Genomic DNA, 22,391 nt, shown 5'->3' on the forward strand with positions numbered 1-22,391 from the left:
ATGATATAAACATCATATATGACATAGTGTCTAAAATGCATTTAAAAGGCCTATTTTGTTCGACCTAATTCAGGTTGCTGACATGGTGAAAGCTATGTATAAAATATTTTAATGTAGAACAATAATAGCTAATGAATTTAGTAATGATAATGAAATAGCTAATACTTAAATATTTTCTATTTTTTATGTCCCTGACACTATTCTAAGCACTTTACATTTATCAACTCATTGAATTCCTATAACAACTTTGTTATTATCCCCATTTTATAGAGAGGTAAACCGAGGCACTGACAGAATGTGTAATTTGTCCAAAATCACATAACTTATTTGTGTCAGAGTCAGGATTTGAACTCAGGGCAGTCTTATTCCAGGTTCTATACTATTAAACACTGTATCCCATACCTTTATTTCATGTTGCTATACTGAAAAGTTCACAAAAGTTATATTTTAAATGCATTGTACCATTTAAATTTAACAATTCTATAGCAAGGAAGTCCCTATTGATAACACTATGAATGAAAGAAATGAAGTTCAAGTATATTTAAGTAATTTGTTCAAGGTCACACAGCTAATAAGAAAAAAAAGAACTAAAGACTAAGAACTAGGTAAACCAATAACATATAAAGAAGCAAGACTATATACGTAAAAGGGACAGCATCATGGTTATTATTTAACCATATATACTTAGCATTTCTCTATATCATTTCATGCAGTTATACAAAAGTTACACAAGCAACAGAATATCTATTGCTTTTGATGACATCTTAATTAGGAATATTTTTTCCTATGTTTTTGCTCTAGTACTAGGTTTAAAAAGTGATACCCTTTTATGCCACTAATTTGTATAAATTATATAGTTTCAGAAAAATGAAAAGGCCCTATCTGTTGACTGATATGATTTTAGATATCTTGTTTCCTTACTTTGAACATGACACTGTAAGAATGCATGAACATACAGTGTTCTAAGATTAAGAAAGGGCTCACAATGACAACAAATATAAGGGTGGAGGTGAAACCTTGTACATTCAATTGATTACTAAGAACACAGCATAATAAATGAATCTTAGTATTTAACATTAAGCGTGAATATTTCAAGTCATTAGCATTACAATAAAAACTATCTCTTGTAATCTACATTTTTTTCTTTTACTGTCACCATATGTCAGTGTAACGTGATTGTGTGTTATGCTCAATCTGTGCTGCATTTATTTTTACTATTCTAACAGGCAGTTTGTATACCAAAACAATTTTTATTTTTCTCATCTTGTTTGAAACCAGATAACTCTATCAAGTTACAATTTATTAGAATCTGTTAAACAGTTAATTTGGGATGTTTTTAAATAAGCCCTCAGTGACATTACTTTAAATGCAATATGTATTTTAATGCAGTATTTTATCCTTACAGGGCCCTCCTGGAGCTGCAGGTTCAGAGGGAAGACAAGGTGAAAAAGGTGCTAAGGTAAAAGATATACTGGAGATAATTATATTTTAAATAAAATGATAAAAATATACTTCCTCACTATTCATGTATTCATGTATATACATATATATATATGTATATATATCTTTTTTTTTTTTTTTCCTTTTTTGCAGGGAGAAGCAGGTGCAGAGGGGCCTCCTGGAAAAACCGGCCCAGTAGGCCCCCAGGGACCTGCTGGAAAGCCTGGTCCAGAAGGTCTTCGGGGAATCCCTGGTCCCGTGGTGAGTATCTGGGCCAAGAGATGCCATTTTGAAAATTACATGTTATTTCTAAAAAAACCATGGATGAAAAGTTTCGTGTTATTATTATACTTCATAAATTATAGTTATGGAGGCTTTTAATGGGAATTTGGAATACATCATGCAACAACTAAAGTCAGATGCCCTCAAACATACTTAAGTATGTTATTTATTTAATAAGTTGATGGTCAAGTTCTAAATTATGAAGGCAGAAGAGGAAACCAGACCTTACGATCTCAATGAGGTAAAATGTGTAATGCATAAATGCCCACCTATGGGCACATGCACACACAGTGTAAAAACCCAAAACATTTACACTAATTGTAGGTGTTCCTCATGTGGTGAAGCTCATATAAGATATTTTCTTCCTTCCTTTTGGTACTCTTCAAAACGAAGACAGAAAATCTGTATTAGTCTGTTAATTTTTTTAAAAATCTATATTTTTTTTTCACTTAGGGAGAACAAGGCCTCCCGGGAGCCGCAGGCCAGGATGGACCGCCTGGTCCCATGGTGAGTAGCATCTTTTCCATTGTTTAACAAAAAGAGAATTCCAGAAATGAAACTGTTTCTAAGCTAGAATTCCTGAAACGTTAGTTTAGAAATTAGTTTATAGTTTGGGCAGTCTTCATGGGATACTCAGCCTTAATAAGAAAAAAATAATCCTACCTAGATTATTTGTAAAATATGCCACTTGATCAGAAGCTCTTTTATTTCTTATGTCCTTTGATGAAAAAAATATTTCCACTCAGAATAAAATGCCATGAAGAGCCCAGGCAATTGTTTTGCTAGCATGGACAGTTCCCCAGAATGCATGCAATTATAGTAAGCCTCCAGGCACTTCATTTAAAAGAAGCTGGCACAGACCTACAGTGATTCCTTAACCAAATAAATTGTTCTATTCACGAGTCATGCAGACTGAAAGATTAAACACTAAATCCCATTAGTGGAGAAAGGTATGATGATTACAACATTGAAACTTAGTCACTATCATTAACTATGTGCAAACAGCGTGCTTGAGAAACATAATAAAGCGTTTTAGTTGACCAGCATACTTTTCAGAGATAGAGGTTATTGTAGGATCCAAGGCTGTCCTTGCTACAAAAATTGAGCAGAAAGAATGAAACTTCCTGTCTTTTAAAATCATTGCTTACCAAATGACATGTTTGCTTTACAAATTGATTCCATTTATTGATAGAAATGGAACTTCATTATCTAAAACTAGTACATATAAAGAAATTAGACAAAAGAGCAGGGGTGCTATATATATAGCACTGTACGAGTACAGGCATGATGATTTGAACAGTCAGATTTCTCCATATAGTATTTTGAACTTTATACAAATTATCCCTTCCCATGAATATGTTAGTTACCTCAAAGATGTATAAAGAAATTTATCGAAACTGGGATTCACATTCTTAATAGTTCAGGATGAAATTTGACCATTCCTTTTAGTCAAAATGTCAATAATTTCTTCTAATATACCTCCCAAATATTTCATATATGTTAAAGAGATCATTCTTAAAATCTCAGTCAAGAAGTTATTTTAATATTTGGATAAAATGATCAAATTTTGAGTAATCTCAAGCAAGAGATCACCAAATCTGCCTATTACCCCAAGTGGACAGGGGCCAGCATCTGCTTTACATCTGGCCCTCTGTTAAGGGAATATTCCCCTTAAATATGATAAACTCCTAACCTGCATTGGAGATAGAAGATGACAGAAAAATCTCACCTTAAAATTTGCCAGAGATTTTTTTCCTTATTTCGGATTTTCAAATAAGTATTCTGACCTTTCTCCAGATGAAATCAAAAGCAGCATGCTAGAGATTTCCTTCAACTAATAATAAAAGTAAAACCATCAGACATATCACCAGATCCCAGCTTGCGGAAGTTTGTATTTCTGACTCTTAGATAAGTGTGAGTCTACAGTGAGAGTGCTGAACAAATAAGGCTGATAACTGAGCTGCTAGGTAGCCTGGGTCTCCTTCTATTCTCTGGACAGAATATTTCATTGGGGTTCACTAATGACATGAATAGAGTGTTGCTTTTTATAGCTCCAATTAGTCTTTGCTGTGATATATAATCCTGATGAAAATGCTACTTAGTCTTCAGAAGGTGAGGGTTTGAGAAGGTCACTTCATAGAGAAGCTAGTGATGTCACTTCTGCATATAAGTCATCTCCAGAATGTATTTTATGACAGTTTAATGAGCTTTTCAACTCAGCTATAAAACTTTTATTTTAGCAGGCAAGTTTACCTAGTAGGAAGTAGATATCATGGTTTCTAGTTAAAGTCATCCACTCTTGGACCAAACTCTGGTTCAAAAACAAACCCTACCGGTTATTGATTGGTTAATTTTGGAAGAGTTGCCTAATTTCTTTAGCTTCAAGTTCCTCAACCATAAAATGGAAATACTAATAGCATCTAACTCATAAAGTGTTGTAAACATTGAGTGATTTAATTGTAGATATTAATATCTTCTAGCCTATGGACTTCTTATGTTAATTGAATGATTTAATATTTATAAAGCTTTTAGACCATTGCTTTAGACCTCATTTACGCATACATACCATCAATAAACCTGTTTGTAAATCAGTGGCTGTTAAAGTGAATGGAAAATTGGACAATCACGATTACTTTACTTAAAGGTCTTAGAATATAACATGATAAGTACTGTGTTAGAATGAAACAGACTATTCTAGGTTTGCTCAAAGGAAGACTGTTTAAATGTTGTCTCCTTTGGGGAGATTTCCCTGATTAGAAATGTGGTAAGACTATTAAAGAAGTGAAAGAGAGGCTTAGGTGAGGATAAAAAGTGGGAAGTGAAACTGATTAATAAATTTGAAAACACATTAGAATTTGCATAAATCTCTGAAATTAATCCATATGAACTTCATCTGTATAATATTTTGCCCATAATGTATTTTCCCTCATTATATTATAAATGTATTTATACCCACATCCAAGTCTACCGAGGCAATAGCCTGTTTATCACTGGATAAAAGCCTGTAACTTTCTACTTTAGTGTTCCACAGTTCAGTCAAAGCCACTAAGACATTCCCTTTCCCCCCAACTTTTCAATACAACTTAGCTGTTCAATAAATACAATTTATCCTGCCCTCATCCTTCTAGCTTGGCAGCTACCTAATTAGACGATTGAACTCTAACAGAGCACCCATTTACCCACAAAGGTAAGAGTTTAACAATTTGATAGGAACCTTCTGGAGAGGCAATTCTTGGGTAAAGTGAAACAGACAGATCTTTTAAAATTCTTGAGATTATCTCTGCTTGGTGTCTACCTAGAGTTTAGATATAATACAGTAGTTTTTCTTTTAAATGTTGATGATTTCCCATGCTAAAAGTTAGTTTAAACTTTTGTATATGCATTCTTTCAAATACATATGTATAGTAGATATATATAATGTGTGTATATATATATATATATATATATATATATATATATATACTCAGAATCACCATATGGAACTGAGCATAGATAAATAGTGCATATGAGACTGAAGGGTATCTGAGGACAATGATAAAACTACATAAAGAATTCAATTAGAGTTTTTTTTTTCTTTTAGTTAAACTGCTGGTGGATGGTCAACACATATTAATGGAATAAAATGGAATGTTTTAAAGTATTACAGAATAAGAATGGTGGCTAAGTTCTGCCCTCTGCTGCAAATTCAAAATTAATTTGACTTAATGCTTTAAAACATGTGTTATTTGAGTTTTGAGAGCAAAATTAGCATCTGTTTCTTTTTGAAAATTTTTTTTGTTTTTGATCCATATTATTTTAAGAACTTATTGTTCCAGTATAATTGAAAAATTATGCAGTATTTACCTTTGATAAGTTTACTTTAGTCTTATCATACATCCCTTCTTTTTTACACTAATAAATAAAATATCTGGTAGCATTAGTTTTCAAACCATAAAAACTTGAATAAAAAGTAAGGTTGAATTTCAATTTTTTTTTCTTTTTGAATGCTACATTTAAATTCTCTCTAACCAGAATTTAGATGAGTAAATTACACAATGATTAAACAAACAAGTTTAAACAAAAACACATTTACTCTTCACAAAATTGAACATTATTTCACAATTTTACATTCTAAATAAAGTGCAGGTCTTCAGTTGCTTTTTTTTTTTTTTTTTGGCCTGTTCAGGCACTGGGAAATGAATCTTCACTCACTTTTAAAATTCAGTACACTAAAGTTTTGAGATGAATATCAAAGGAAATATTCTATAAAGCGTAATGCTGCGAGGGAAAAGTTTGATTGTGTATTTGAGACACTTAAGAATGTATTATCCCTGTTTTCCTTTTCACTTTATTACTTATGAATTGTGTATTTCCCTAGGATTTTTCGGTTTACAATATCCTAAAGAGGAAACAGCAAAGATGTTTATCTGGAATAACATTTTTTATTTGCAGAGTTGGTACTTTTGATCTGTCCCCAGTTCAGAGAGTTATTTCTAACAACTCTTAATATTATAACTTCACCAATTTCTCTTTCCAGCTGAAGAAAATGATAAGAAACGGATTCTTCTTGGCAAATTCTTCCTTTAAAAATCCATAATTTCATGAGCTTATTAATTTAGAGGAATTAGTACTCATTTCCTCTAACTCCTTACTGAGTTATACTAATAGAGACAATTTTAAGATGGATTACAAGCTCAAGTAATATCTAGTATATTTCATATTAAGTCTGGGCAACTAGAATCCCCAGTCTTTCTTCTTGTGTGTACTATTAAAATGAAATAAGAAAGTTGATAGATATTCCTCTGCAGTACTTCTAAAACTATTGGCAATAATGATTAACATTTGTATGATGCTTCATTACATAGGCAGTATTTTTGCATTGTATGGTTATGAGTGGTAGACTTCTACCTGAGGAGTCTGAGTGAAATAGTGATTGAAATATTGATGCACTGCCAGCAACATCCCTATCAGTACTCCCACTTACAACAAAAATTCTTAACAGTGCTATCACATGTCTAGGAGAGGCATTAAATATAAAATGACAAGTGAAAAAAGAAAACAGACCATCCTCTTTAAATATTTTCATTTTTTAAAATCTAGAGACCGAGAAAAAATTTTAAAAAACATCTAGAGACTATTATTTAGTTTTAACATAGATATTTCCATTTTAACCAATATTCTTAAATGGTTTCTGGTTCTGGTATAAGATATGGTCCTTTAATTCAATTGCGATTTTATTAGAAACTGTTCTTCCATGCTTTTTTCAATGCTGGTAGTAACACGTCCTCAATAAATTATTTGATTATTTCCATCCTTTGTTGTTACACTTTCCACCTAAAAATACTGTTGAGAAACATTTTCCAAATGATGATTCACCAGGCATTCTGATGAGACAGAAAAAATATAAATTCAAAATGTATTTCCTTAATTGCAAATTGATGAAACTAATAGGACTAAATAAGTAATGTTTTATTTTAACACAAATGAGATTCTCTTTGCTGTTCTGATTTATGCATTGATTTTACCAGATTTGGGACCCTAAGCCACAGAGCAATATTTATAAAATTTTAGTGAACATCAGAATTATGAAACAGATTACTGGACCCCAACCCCAGAGCTTCTGTTTCAGTTGATCTGGGTGAGGCCTGAGAATCTGCTTTTCTGCAGATTTACAGGTGATGCTGATGCTGCTGGTCTGGGGACACACCTTGAGAACCACACCCATAGGGTATTTGTCAAATAGATGAAAGTCCGATGTTAAAATCCAGCTTTAGGATAAACATGAAAGTGTATCTGACAATTTCCTTTTAGTCTCCTTTTTGCCTGTGATAGGTTTAATAAAGTGCATGACTATTTATTATATATAAAAAAATAATCTAGACTGGGTTGGCATAAATTTTGGCCTAAGGAGTGATTATTTCCTCCTTATTTGAATAATTTTATTAGGCACATTCATATTTAAATAAATGCATACTTCCTATTAAAACATTTTTGAGCTCTTGCTAATGGAATGATATTGGGAAACTGCCTGCTTTTACTTTATATCAATATTTACAGACTTCCAAATTTATAGACATCAGATTAATTCATGGATTAAAAGAAATGCAAATTTATCTAATAATAGACCAAGATTTTAAAGAGTAGCCTTTAGAAACTAAGGAATAGAACAGACTCATCCACTCCATCTCACAACAGCACTCTGAGAAACGTTTTAGGATCCCTAGATGACAATTAAGAAGACAAGATCTCTTTGGAAATCATATTTACATTGCTAACAAATGAAAGAGCCTGGCTTCTATCCCAGGTCTATTCTTTTCGGAACCCATACCATATATATACAGTGTACGGCTTGGGTTAGAGCCATGGATCTTAAAATTTAAATTCACAAAAAATTACAGACCTACATCTAATATACCCTTTTACACTGAAGACCCAAAGTGTCTCTAGGAAGGAGAAAAAAATTACTCTTGTAGAACATAAAATAGTGAAGACTCATGAAGTTACTTGATAAAAGTTAAAATAATTTGCTTTCAAGTGTCGTGTTAAAAAATATTGTTGGATTTATACTGCAAATATGGTAACTCACAGAGAAGCTATATGAATATTTTGCTTTTGTCACTTAGTGCATTACTTGTTGTGGGCAATAGTGATTACATTTTGTAGCGTTTTCATGGCTCTAATTTCATGAGCCACACACTTAAAAATCATGTTTTAATGCCAATACACTGTACTTCTTCTGACAGCATTTGTTGCATACATAGTTTTGCTTGTCATCATTTCAGGACAGGGATCTTATTTTGTATTGCCTTCAAAATTGGAGCACTAATTTGTACAAGAAAAAGTATATTAAAAAGCCATCAGCATAAATATTAACATGGTGGAGGGACAGAGGTAGGATTAGTTCCTAAAGTTGTATCATATTTTTTCATTAAAAAATTAACATAAAAGGATAGATTCCTTAGCCTTAGATTATAAAAACAGCTAAGTTATTAAAATAGAGGTTTTGTTTATGTGAACAAAATAAGCTGGTTTATACCAAATATGTAGATCATTTAGATAAGAAGTCCAGTTCAGGCATTACAGCCAAAAATACCTTCTTGGGATATTTTAATTAGGGAAAGTCTAAATAGTCCCAGCTATTACAAGATTTTCAAAGAACTATCAATTTTTATGTAAAAGTCTAATGAGCAGTCAGAAAGGAACTCCATGTAAGATTAATTAATCTACTAAAAGCCACATTTTAATCGTACTTAATTTTGTAATGTGATGAGAGAGCCTTGGGACCAAGTCATGAGACGGGTTCAAATCTTTTCTATTTTCCATTGGCAAACTTTGTAATCTTAAAAAGTTAACACAGTTTCTGATTTCTGTTTCTTTGTCAAGAAAGGGAATGGTGTCACAGTCGATCATTTCTAAAGCCCCATCAACACCTACTATTATGTGGGAAGCTGTAGCATGAACAGTTCCTCCCAATGCTTTTGGCTCTTTTTATCCACCTGGAAACCTAACATATTTTCCCTTGATCATTCTGGTATCCCTGACTTTCAAGCACTCTGATGTAGTAAATTATTAAGAGGAAGAAAATCAACAAATGTCATGTGTTCTGAAATATTTACAAAATGATAATCAAAAGCTTCCTTCATATGAATTAGTAAGTTCATTTTTGTCTCTTGTATAGGGCTGTTTGGGTAAAGATTCCAGAGGTCTTAGCATTATCTTTTGTCCCCAACTCCTCTACAATTAAGTCGAGATATATATATATATATATATATATATATATATATATATATATATATATATATATATATATATATATATATATATATATATATATATATATAAAACAACAACAACAACAACAAAAATATATATATAGTGCTCTTTGTTGTTTTCTGCATAGAATCCTTTCCCTCTCAAATCCTTTGGAGTCTAAGTCACCCACTTCCTCTGAGATGCTTCATAAAGTCTTGCTCAATTGCCTTGCAACTCTTTTGGAGTATTTCCTTTGAGTTACCTTTCTGACTAGCACATCTTCAGCTTGGTCCACTCTATTACTCTAAGGAGTCCAATATTATAACTTCAAAGAATTTTGGACTTGACACTAGAGACTGTGGTTTTGATCCGAGCTTTGCCACTTGGAATATAATAAGCAAGTTTCCCACAGGTTGAAAGGACACAAATAGCTTTAATCAAAATTGTCATGAATTTTGAGGAAATATTTTAAAAGTAATTTTGCAGACTGTGAGGCACATCATATATTCAAAATGTTATTTTGATTATTATGTGCATTTAGTCCATTTCTCTTTCCTGGAATCATAGGGAAAAGTGTCTATTTTAGTTGAATAAGGAATAATAATTGATATCAAAATTTAGAAAAATGGTCACAGACTAGCAGAATTACAGAACCCCAATTTCAAATTAGTATAGATGAAGTTATATTCGTATTCTGTAGCATATAGAGATATACAAGTATATGGTTACAGATTAAACCAATATTTTAAACATATGCAGTTATTTAGAATCCTGTAAAATAAATTAATGTACATCAGTAGCTATTTTTTAACTCTGTCATATTTCTGAAAGCAAACTAACACTTTGAATTGTAAGATGATTCTCGAATTCATACTTACTCTTTTGCATGTTTATTTTTCTCTTCATTTAGGGACCTCCTGGCTTACCTGGTCTCAAAGGTGACCCTGGCTCCAAGGGTGAGAAGGTAAGCTAAAAAAAAAAAAAGAATGTGTTAAGACAGTTTTTATATTGTAGCAGCAGAAGCAAGAGTTTTTGCATATCAAGATTACTAACAAAAAAAAAAAGGAAATTTCAAAGAATACCTTAGTCATTTCTAACAATGAAATGAGCTGTCAATCCTCAGCATCCCAGATGTATTCAAAGAGGTGAAAAAGATGCTAAGTAATAATGAAAAATGTACCAGAATTCAATGTTATATCTTGTCAGTGTTCCTGTGTAGGAACCATATGGAGATAGCATATGTTTATACTAAGATAGCTTCGGAAAATAAGCAGATGGAAAGAACAGAACGCCTATTTTTAAAACTTTAAACAAGAAAATAAACATAATCTCCTAGAATGTATGTGGAGTTCAACAAAATAGAGAAAATAAGCCTTTCTTTCTGAGTGGTATTAGTACTCTTTAAATTTTAAGTCTCCAACTATCTATAAAGATTGCAAAGTCTCTGAAAAATAGAAATCATTTCCTGTAAAATGAGATGCTTATTAAAATATAAATATGTGGTGGTTGATTCCACCAATATTATATATGGTCTCTGAGGTTTCATTAGTTGAGGGAATTCCCATTTAGGTAACTGAAACACTGAAGCTATTTTTAGAGAAGCATTTAAGTCCATAATACCCCAAACACTTAATAAAGACCTCACCTAAGGCAATAAATGGTTCTGCTGGGGGGAAGAGGGGAGGTCTTAACCCTGCCTTCCTTTAAGAAAGGGCTTATTTTAAACTCTTTTATTTGGATTTTTAATTTTTATATTTCAAGGATTTAATGTACAAATATTTTCATGACTGGAATTTAATGACCTGGTTATTTTTATATATCATTAAACATTTTTCTCTTTTTTCTCCAAGGGTCATCCTGGTTTAATTGGCCTCATCGGCCCTCCAGGAGAACAAGGGGAAAAGGGTGACAGAGGGCTCCCCGGCACTCAGGGATCTCCCGGAGCGAAGGGGGATGGGGTGAGTAAACGCATAAACAATGTTTCCTCCTCCTTTCCAATAATACAGCACACATAAGCACACACAAGCACATGCGTAACATACCTATTCCTTTACACATGACAGAGGAAGAAACGTAGGGGGCCTTTGTTCTAATATTCTTAGGTCAGGGGATTTTTCACAGAGAAATTTCCATTTAACACTATAGAAAATTAAAAGTAAGATTTAGGTTAGAAAGCATAAAAGTTACAGCTCAATAATTAATTATACAACCATTTCTTATCTCCCCATCACATGCAAATCGTTATTCTGAGGACTACTAGGTATATAAAGAAATTTAAAACAAGAAGCTTTGTGGCAAAGGGATATAAACACAATTCACATTGCTTTGTAAAAGTTATTTCCTAGAAGTTTCTGGATTATTCGTAAGTGTTCTTGAGTTATCTTAACTTTGCAGTGTGTGTTAGTGTTATCTTATGCAAAACTTGAGGGTGGTGAAGTAGAAGAGGACTCTCTAATTGGCTGATTCCTTCTCTAGGGAATTCCAGGTCCTGCTGGTCCTTTGGGCCCACCTGGTCCTCCAGGCTTACCGGTAAGTACAAGGCAAAAGAATCTTATAAGATAGAGCCAGCGCACAAATTCTGCAGATTTTTGGGGGGCGGGGGGTGGGGGGGACAGGGGCATGGGCAGGCTCCGAGAATCGAACCTGGGTCTCCGGCATGGCAGGCAAGAATTCTGCCACTTTACCATAATGCACTGTCTAGTTCTACAGATTTTTACCCATATTTCTTTCTTTGCATTTTCTAGGGTCCTCAAGGTCCAAAGGGTAACAAAGGCTCTACTGTAAGTACCTTTCCCATTGGCAGTATCATTTGTTAGTGACACCTAATCCAATTTCCTTTCTCCACGATTTATGTCTTGTTCCCTTTTTTCTAACAGGGACCCGCTGGGCAGAAGGGTGACGGTGGCCTTCCCGGGCCTCCTGGGCCCCCGGTAAGCGCATGGTCATGAGAGTGATGATCTCACAGTTAGCATCCTAAGACTGCCAGCGAGTTCTCTGAATTTACAGAATGGAGTTAATAAAAGCACATTCTGTCAAGAGAGCGCTGATTTTATAGGAGATGAAAAATATATCAATCAAAAAAAACGTCAGGTCTACAAGCCAAGACTTGTATTTGCACTGTTTTCACCCTTTAAATTTGAAGATAACTTAATTATATATTGTAATAGTTTAATGTATTCGATTTTCATATAATTTTATGTCATATTTTAATGAAACCAACTGTAGACTGCAAAGATACATTTACTTCTGGCACTAGAAATAAAGGCAAAAGATTGACAATTTTATCCTAGTACATATAAAGGTAATTATAACAGCAATAATAATAACCTCCATGTACTACAGGCTTCCTAGATTCCAGAACTACTAAGTGGTAGTATTAAAAAACAGATCTACATGAAAAGAAATTTTAGGCTCCATTTTTGAAATGTTTCCAACTATATGACTTAATTTAGATTGGTTCTATTCTTGCACAAGTATAAATTCAAGTCTGTGTTGCATTTGTTTTAAGTCCATTAAGTTATAAAAATTTAAGTGATTAACATTTGAAACAAGATAATGGTACCTACTTTTAAAAGTGTGATGTTTCATAATAGAAATTATTATTAAGTATAATAGAGAGCAAAAATGCCTTAAAATGTTTAAATATTCAGAGACTTCAAAATTTAGTTGCAGAGATAAAATATGTAAATGAGGGCTAATTAAAGACATATTATATCTGAAAGTGCCAGGAACCATCTATTTGTATGCTTACATCACTCCCCAGTAGTTTCCATAAAGAATATACGAAGTAAAAAATAGAAACTTTGTATAAAGAATATATAAAGTGAAAAAATACATGCACAAATATTTACACACCTCTTATACATATATTTTGTAGCTATTATGGAAAGCAACGCAAAGGCAAACTAACTTTGATTTCTAGAAACAATGGCATAACTAAAAACAACTAAAATCTGCAGAAAATTTTACTCCAGGAAACAAGTTTGCATGCATTATCTCTTTTACAGGGTCCTCCTGGTGAGGTCATTCAACCTTTGCCAATCTTGTCACCCAAAAAAACAAGAAGGCATGCTGAAAGCATGCAAGCGGATGGAGCTGATAATATTCTTGATTATTCTGATGGAATGGAGGAAATATTTGGTTCCCTCAATTCTCTGAAGCAAGACATCGAGCATATGAAGTTTCCAATGGGTACTCAAACCAATCCAGCCCGAACTTGCAAAGATCTGCAACTCAGCCATCCTGACTTCCCCGATGGTATGTTATTAGTTACTAAGATAAAGCAAATGGACTGAGCCTATAAGTTACCAATGTACATTGTCAACTCATTAATTCTAAAGTGTTAATAGAGTCTCTAAATAAAACTAAACCAAACAATTATTAATTCCAGCCTCAAAGACAGAAACAAAAGGTCTTTACACCACACATAATTCAAGATATGCTTTGGAAAATCTTTCTCTGATTTCTTTAGGTTTCATTAAATTATGAAAAGATTACTTCTGGATGGTTGTAGCTAACACAAACGTATTTTGCATTGTAAATGTGCATATAATTATTATTTGCAACCTAGCTCATTTTAACTTGATATGAGTAAAATTCACATGATTAAATAGCATAACTGAATCATTACACCAATCAGTTTAGCTATGATTTTTGGTGAATAAAATATTTAAGAATAGCTTGGGGCAAAATTTTACCACTCATGGATCTATAAATAAACAGAAAATCTATGAACAGCTTAATTATCAGTAGTAATAAGAATAATTTATTGAATAATTATTTGGATGATGTAAGTAGGATCTGCATAGCTCAGTATAGTCAGAAAAGTTTAGTGCATTTCAGAAATGGCCACCATACCTTAAGAATGTCAACTATTTTCTTACCTTTATCAAGCACAGCCTCTTGAAGCTAAAACACAATAGTTATTAATGGTCCTACACAAACTAATATGCAAAGTGTTTGAATGTACAATATGTTTTTTGAAAAATTTTAGGTTTTGTTTATTTTTTTGTTTTGTTTTATTTTAATTCAGAGACTTATAAGGAGAATCTCACTTTAACTGGCATTATGTATGTAAAGGATTTAGATAATTTAGGTTGAGCCTGTGCTAGAAATGTTTGCTTTTACTCACAAATTTAAACATACTTGGTCAGCCAACAAATTTGTATTGGATTTGTATGAGTTCAGGAGAAAATACAAAAAATATGTCTCTATTATATAACTCCCAAACTTCTGGCATAGATGAGAGTGGGGATAATACATAATGAAAAATCAAATGTAAAAGATGGTTGCATATGCTGAGTTATAAAACAACATATGATATTTGGAACATGAGCAGTCATGAAGAATAGATTATGAGCTGTGGGAATGGATGAACATAGGAGGAATGCTCTGAAGTTGCTTATGATGTAATGATTGAGACAGGCAAAAATATACTTAATCAAAAGTAATAATAGCATGTTATGACAGATCCTATGAAAGTCACTGGTTAGGCAGATAATTAGGGTATAACTCCATTTTGGCTAAGTAAAATGTTAATATCTAAGGAAATGACATTTAAACTGAAGCCTTAGAGAGCCTTAGTTAGCTATAGTAAAAATCAAAAGGGTATTCCAGGAAAAGATTATGAGGCATTTACAAAGCTTTGAAGCAGATTAGGTATTGGTATTTTCAAGGAACTGAAAGAGGGATGCTATGATTGAACAATAGTGAGCAAACTTGAGAATGACTTGAAATGATTTGGAAGAAAGCAAGAGGGAACTGGTTAGGAAGTTACTGGACTAATCTAGGCAAGATATGATAGGCAAAATTAGTGATATGTCAGTAGAAATGAGAGATGGATGAATTGTAGGTATATTGAGCATAGATAATATTCATAAGAGGCTGAAACAATTTATTGAACAAAGATATCTATTCAGCTTTTGTATATAACAATTAATGTATCACTATGCTATTTGAAAGAATACTTAATGACAGTTAACTGAATAAGAAAGTGATACCATATGATTCAAAATTATATATTCCTATAACTATATAATATATTTATCAAAGATTAAGAGTAATTATCTCCAGTTGTCAAATCTTGGATGACTTTTTATTTTCTTGTATCTGTTTTTCCTGACTATTCCAATTTGTTCCAAATAGGAATATATTAATGTGTAATGAAAAAAAAAGTGCAAATATTTTTGTTAATTAAAAAAAGTAAACTAAAGGGTGGTGCAACAGTGGCTCAGTGGCAGAGTTCTCGCCTGCCATGCTGGAGACCCAGGTTTGATTCCCAGTGCCTGCTCATGCTAAAAAAAAGAAGAGAAAAGAAAAAGTAAACTAGAGATAAATAATATATTTCAAGTTATCTGACAAATAGAAGCAGTGCGCAAGCTATTCCCACTTCTACACAGTAATAGTACAAGTTAAACTAGATTGACACTGGAATTTTGAGAGCTCCAGTTCTAAGCTAAGCAGTTTAATTTTTTTAAATTTTGAAAGTTCAGAACCAGTACATCAACATTCAAATTAATATTTAAAATGAAATGACAACATTAAAAGATGGTAGCAAAATAATTGTTACACATAGCAATCCTATCTCCTAGTAACTCCTGTTAACAAAACCTTACTGCCACTATCTAGCATTTTTACTCAACAGCAAGTTAATGGACACAGTTATTCATATGATAAATTTGTTCTGAAGGAATTTGATAATGACATTAATAGCATACTGTGCTTAAATGTATAAAGTAAACTTTCTACTTTCATTCAAAGGGAAGTACGTTTATTACGAGAAGAAGTGTTTGCTATACATTAGCACCAATGTATGGTCTTTAAGGATAAGTAGATGCTATCACCTTCATTGTTACAGATAAATAAATGAGGAATAAAATATATTGCACAGATTCTTAAGTCTCAAAAAAAATCTGGATTTGAAGTCAAATGTCTCTGATTCCAGTGTGCATGCAATTTATTACATATGGATAAATAGAATGTTAACATTTGAGGAGGTGACATTTAAGCTGAAACCTAAAGAAATAGCCATGCTAAGAATAAAAAGGGTATTGTAGGCAGAGAGTAAAGGATATTTGCAAAGTTTTGAGACAGATAAGGCGAAATACCTCTCTTTAATTATTTAAACATATACACTGTATTATTAGGGTTCTCCAGAGAAACTTAAAAGGCATTACATATAGATAGATAGATAGATTTACCATAGCAATCTATACAAGATATATAAGATTTATAACATTTGTGTCATACAATCATTGGCAAATCCAGATTCTGTAGGGCAGACCTCAAGCTGGAAATTTCCCAAAAAGGTGATTCTAAAATCTGGCACATCCTGATTTTGTAGGACAGGCCACAATCTGGAAACTCCCCAGAAGCTGTCTGACTGATGTAACAGGCAAAAATTCTTCTTTCTGACTTCTTCAGTTAGGGCTTTTAAGACCTCTAAATGGTTGGATGAGGAGACGCCTCCCTGCCCCATTGCCAAGGGCAGTTTCTTGTTGATTGCAGATGCAATCAGCCCTAAATCCAATCAACTGATTACGGATGCAAAGCCATCTATGACACACCCTCACAGTAACAATCAGGTCAGAGTTTACTTAACCAAACTGGGCACTGTAACTTTAACTTAACCAAATTAACACAAGAACTTGGTTATCACAACCTAAATGTGCCCAAAGAAACAAAAGAGCTTCATATGGAAAAAGCTATGCATATTAATTTTCATTATTTTCTTTTTGTAATAAATTGTATCTCATTTATTCAATTTTTTACATAAATGAATTTGTAGGTGGCATATTTTTCCTCCCTTGTAGGTGAATATTGGATTGATCCTAACCAAGGTTGCTCAGGAGATTCCTTCAAAGTTTACTGTAATTTCACTTCTGGTGGTGAGACTTGCATTTATCCAGACAAAAAATCTGAAGGAGTAAGTACCAGTCTGTTTTGGTGGTGACTGTTGACAGTTCTTGCCATGTTTTTGCAATATTGAACTAAACAAGAAAATTATACTGTCATATTTTCATTTATCTGCTTTTCTTACAGAGTAATCAGAGCATTTCATTTGCATAAGCAGGAATAAGGCAACAAAGTGATGCACAGCTTTAGCAAATACTCCTTTATTTTTTAATCAGATGTATTCTTTATGCACCTGCTTGCTCTCTAAAATTCTATGGCTTTCCATGACATAGCACAACTGAATCCTAAATTTCAGTCTGTGTACAATATTCTTCTGTCCGACTGCCACATAGTAGAGCTCACAGCTGCATATTGTGCTCAAAAAAAACAATTTTATAAATAATCTTTTACCTAAAATGATATTATTCTCCATACCTGCATATTTTTAAATATGCTAGTATTTTCAATCAGATTCCTTGACTTCCACCTAGTAGTATCAGTATACCTGAGTTCTATCTTGAAAGCCTAATAAAAATTATTAATATAAGAAAAGAAGTTTCACTAGCATACTTATATTCTTCAGAGGTTCTATAGGTAGGTAATTTCATCTTCTTTTTTTAATCCTTATAATAAAGGTCATTCTTCTTAGTAAGTGATGTGGACATATAGAGACATAGAAATCCCTTCAGGCAAACAAGGAGCTTTATGTGTAATTGATCTTTTTAGGAGAGAAGTTAAGTGTGTGAGGGACCCCCCCCCCCATAAGGATGTGGGGAAATGGAAAATACCTTCCCTTACACTGATTACTCTAATTCCCTATAGAGAAGCTTTATATATCTTATTTTTTGTTGACTGTTGCAAAGGTAAAATAACAAGAGCAGATCGACACAAATTTCTAAATATTCTTCCCAGCAGGGAATATCAGTCATGCTTTCTGCTGATTTTCCCATAGCATTCCATCCTTAATTACTGGCTAGATAATTTCAGAATCCCTCTCTTGACCATGGAATGTTTTTGGTACCTACTTGCATTTTGAAGATAACTGCCATTGTGAGTTACCTTTACCAGATTGGTTTTATTTTTTAACTTTCCTTTTTGGACCACTTGTGAAAACAGGAAATAAATGGGTCAATCTTCATTAAATTGAATTCACAGGGTCTATCTCAAATATTGTTCTTTATCTTATTTTGTGCAATCCATGGCAGATATCATTATAAAACACCTTATCTTCTTAGTCTTACTGAAAATTTCTGATTTGTACATAAACGTTACTGTTCACAATGTTTACCTAGTTCTTAATTTTCCTGTTCCTTTGCAACAGGTTAGACTGTCATCATGGCCAAAGGAAAAACCAGGAAGCTGGTTTAGTGAATTTAAGAGGGGAAAACTGGTATGTTATTAGTTGAACATAAAATGCTTTATCTTGCACTTCATAACTGAAACTCAAATTATTAATCCTTAGACCCTCTGGAAGTCTAACTTTTGCACAGGATTCTATGTGCTTTCCAATTTCTCTGCCTAGATTTCTTAGACCCCTGTGGTATTTTGAGCGCTATAAAATTTTTCTGTCAAATAAATGCGAATATTCTGAGTTTACTAACAATATGATCAAATAAAGTTGCAGTTCATAAAGTCTGAAATAGAAATCATAAAAGACATTTTCTTAGATATATGAGCTATGGATGAATTCATATCCATTTAAGATCTGTGACCCCAACTATTTCATTTTCTGTCTGCCTGCAACCTAATTTATCCTTTGTTCTCCACTTCAGTAAGGACTTTAATAATGTGCTCTGTTTTTGCTTATTATTACATTCAGATTGCAATGAATTTATTCACCTCTTATTTGTTTTCTAGTTCAAATTTTCTTAAATATTTCTATAAAATATTTATGTTAATAATTTTCTAGACCTATTTTAAGATTAAATGCCAAAACTAAATTCTTATTTAAAAGCTATTAAAAAGATGTATATAAAATGCAAAATATTTTAGACTACAATATTATTTTAAAAAGCAAATTTTTATATCAGTTTGCAATTATTTATATAAGTATTAGTCTTACATAAGAATAATATAGACCTAGTCATATTAGTTAATTTTTTTAGTGAAGTTCTCTGCTTAACCTATAATTCTCTAGTTCAGTCTTCATCTTTCATCTTAAATATACATGTTTCAGTCTTATCTGGGTATGAGTTAGTAATACATAAACATATAATGTATATATGGTTTTATTATTTTTCAATTTTGTTTTTTCTTCTTTAGAATGCATTTCCAAAATAGATTTTTTTTCCTCCAACCCCACAAGATCCTTTTGATATGATCAGTTAATCAGTTAGGACTAAGTAAAATCATATTTAAAAAGGAAAGTCATAGATAACAGCCTTTATATTGGCTTAATCAATAAACTGGGTGAATTTCTTTTTTTTTTTAATTTTAGGTTCATATCTTTCAACTTCTCAGATGTTTCAATAATATCCAATTTAAAAAACTGTGTAAATGATATATGAGACAGGTTTTTAATAATATACAATTAAGTCTATTTTCCCGCTGTGAGTACAGAATAATTATTGATTGATTCAAGAAATATGTGTTGTTTTCTCAGGCATTGTGGCTAGTGCAAGCAATACAGTGATGAAAAGTCAAATAAGCAAGGTCTTTGCTGGAAATCAGAAGACTGAAAGACCTTAAATGGTCATGGCCTCTGTATTAGTTTCCTTTGGCCACTATAACAAATGGCCACAAGCTTCTTAGCTTAAAACAACCGAAATTTGGAGGCCAGAACTCCAAATTCAGCCAAAATAAAGCTGTCAGTAGTTCTGTACTCACTTCAGAGGCTCTGAGAGAGAACCCACTCCTTGCTTCTTCCAACCTCGGGTGGCTTCTGGCATTCCTTGGCTTGTAACTGCATCTTTCCAATGTCTGCTTTCACCCTCACATCACCTTACCATTCTGTGTCCCGTCTTAACCTCTTCCGGCTGTCTCAGATCTCCCTCTGCCTTTCTTTAATAAGGATACTTGCCATTGAATTCAGGACCACCAGAGTATCCATGATAGTTTCTGCATCTCAAGATCCTTAATTATATCTAAAGTGACCCTATTTCCAAATAATGTGGCATTTGCCAGATTCAGATATTAGGGTATACATGGACATATCTTTTTGAGGCCCAGCAATCAATTCCCATCCTCAAAAAAAATAATAATAATAACTGTGCAGGAATATGTTTAAATATATGGTTATAATATATAAGTTATGCAGCTTTGAAAGAAATATGCAAAAAACAAACAACGAACAGCCTTTGCATTGTTCCCAAATTCATATTCACTGTTTTACCACTGTATATTTTTAATAGACACAAATGCAGTTAAACATTTCTTGAAAATAAAAGGCTTTCCAATCTTTACTGATCAGGGAGCTAAGATGCAGAGATAAGCAGTACTTAAGTAACTGTGTCGGCAATACAATTCTTGATTTCATAAAGCTGTGTCTGAGTTTTCTGACCTTCGATGCACAGTTTCTTTCATTAAGTAAAAATGGGTCTGTTAATTCATCTACATGCTTCTTGGATCACAGTCCACTGCCAACAGTGGTTTTATTCTTTTATAGCACAAAAATGGAAAATAATCTTTACATGCCCTTTCATTGTTTTATCCCTAGCTTTCGTATTTAGATGTTGAAGGCAATTCTATTAACATGGTGCAAATGACATTCCTAAAATTGCTGACCGCCTCTGCTCGGCAAAACTTCACCTACAGCTGTCATCAGTCAGCAGCGTGGTATGATGTGTCATCTGGAAGTTATGACAAAGCACTTCGGTTCCTGGGATCAAATGATGAGGAGATGTCTTATGACAACAACCCTTACATCAAAGCACTGCATGATGGCTGTGCGGTGAGTTTAATCTCCGCTTGATTTCTCCTTTCACAGAGGGATGAGGCAGCATGTTTCCACCTCAGTTTAGTCCTAAGCCAACTTTCTTTCATGAAATGGATCAGTTATTAAGATTTGGTGTTTAACACTGATGTATTAATATATAAGAAACCACTAATATTCACATGCACACACAGAGAAACACATTGAAATACACATAAAAGACACATTTTTTAAATCATGACAGAAAGGAATCTTAGATTGTGTGTTATTTTTATGGATTCTTTAACCTTTAAGTATTATTGTAGGTACTTATTCTTGAAATGCAAAGAAACAATGACAAAACAGAAACTTTATTTCATTTGCTATCTTAACCTATGATTCTGAACTGAAAAATAAAGAGATTGATGTTATCCATAGATAACTGCGACCTTTGAATTCTGTTTGTAGGGAGTTTGATTCATTGGTAAGATGTTTGGAGGGGACTACTGTTTGTTTGTTTTTTTAAATTTTTATTCTCTGGAACTATCTTTTTCACACATGTGGGAATCCCATATAAGAAAATGACCCAAAAAGCACATTGCTTTAGTTGAGTATTGATGGCTGAATTGAAGTCACAGTCAGAAATAAGCAGGCTCATACTTTCAACAAATGAATGGAGTAAAAGTAGATTAAAGAAGTGAAATTAAATATTAAATATTAAAGAACTTTTGAAGAATTCCCAAATAGCATATTAGTAAATATTCTTAAAGTTAATATATAGTAGAAATTTTTTACTCTTGCATAGTGATTCCTATACTATACTCAAATTTTGTCATAAAAAAATTGAATACATTATATCATAATTATTATGATGATAGTAAGAATGTAGTATCTACTTAAGTATATGGCCCAATGCCAATAGAAAATTTCATATTAATCTATAGCAACGAAATAGGATTCTTTTCAATTGTGGACAATATTGGCATATAATAGATAAACTATTAGTAAATAGTTAAGTTTTAAATATAATTGTCACTATTCAAAATTTAAAAATACATGTATCATCAGTTATAGTGAGAGTTTAATAGTAATTAGGTTGATAATGGAAAATTGTAAGTCTCTTCCCCTCACCTGCCTACCCCCGTTGAGAAGATTTAGAAAACAGTAACATGTATCTTAAAAATGTGAACTGACT

The 22,391-nt window shown here is 32.6% G+C and overlaps 1 protein-coding gene and 1 long non-coding RNA gene across 3 annotated transcripts in view; one reads left to right on the forward strand and one right to left on the reverse strand.

The window, feature by feature from the left end:
- Window positions 1–22,391, forward strand: part of COL11A1 (collagen type XI alpha 1 chain) — a 215,067-nt gene that overhangs the window by 191,532 nt on the left and 1,144 nt on the right. For both annotated transcript variants that reach the window (XM_077120085.1, XM_077120086.1), the window contains exons 55-66: window positions 1,406–1,459; window positions 1,594–1,701; window positions 2,176–2,229; window positions 10,364–10,417; window positions 11,304–11,411; window positions 11,929–11,982; window positions 12,198–12,233; window positions 12,330–12,383; window positions 13,461–13,710; window positions 17,265–17,377; window positions 18,668–18,736; window positions 21,002–21,235. In XM_077120085.1, the coding sequence (XP_076976200.1) occupies window positions 1,406–1,459; window positions 1,594–1,701; window positions 2,176–2,229; window positions 10,364–10,417; window positions 11,304–11,411; window positions 11,929–11,982; window positions 12,198–12,233; window positions 12,330–12,383; window positions 13,461–13,710; window positions 17,265–17,377; window positions 18,668–18,736; window positions 21,002–21,235 (1,188 nt within the window). The remainder of the gene's footprint in view (window positions 1–1,405; window positions 1,460–1,593; window positions 1,702–2,175; window positions 2,230–10,363; window positions 10,418–11,303; window positions 11,412–11,928; window positions 11,983–12,197; window positions 12,234–12,329; window positions 12,384–13,460; window positions 13,711–17,264; window positions 17,378–18,667; window positions 18,737–21,001; window positions 21,236–22,391) is intronic.
- LOC143649949 (uncharacterized) overlaps window positions 10,334–22,391 on the reverse strand; it is a 30,846-nt gene continuing 18,788 nt past the window's right edge. The window contains exons 2-3 of the long non-coding RNA XR_013159270.1: window positions 11,496–11,592; window positions 10,334–10,397 (exon numbers count right to left, since the gene is read on the reverse strand). This is a non-coding gene — a long non-coding RNA (uncharacterized LOC143649949). The remainder of the gene's footprint in view (window positions 10,398–11,495; window positions 11,593–22,391) is intronic.

The sequence above is a fragment of the Tamandua tetradactyla genome, chromosome 11 (genome assembly GCF_023851605.1).
Source record: "Tamandua tetradactyla isolate mTamTet1 chromosome 11, mTamTet1.pri, whole genome shotgun sequence".
Taxonomy (NCBI): Eukaryota; Metazoa; Chordata; class Mammalia; order Pilosa; family Myrmecophagidae; genus Tamandua; species Tamandua tetradactyla.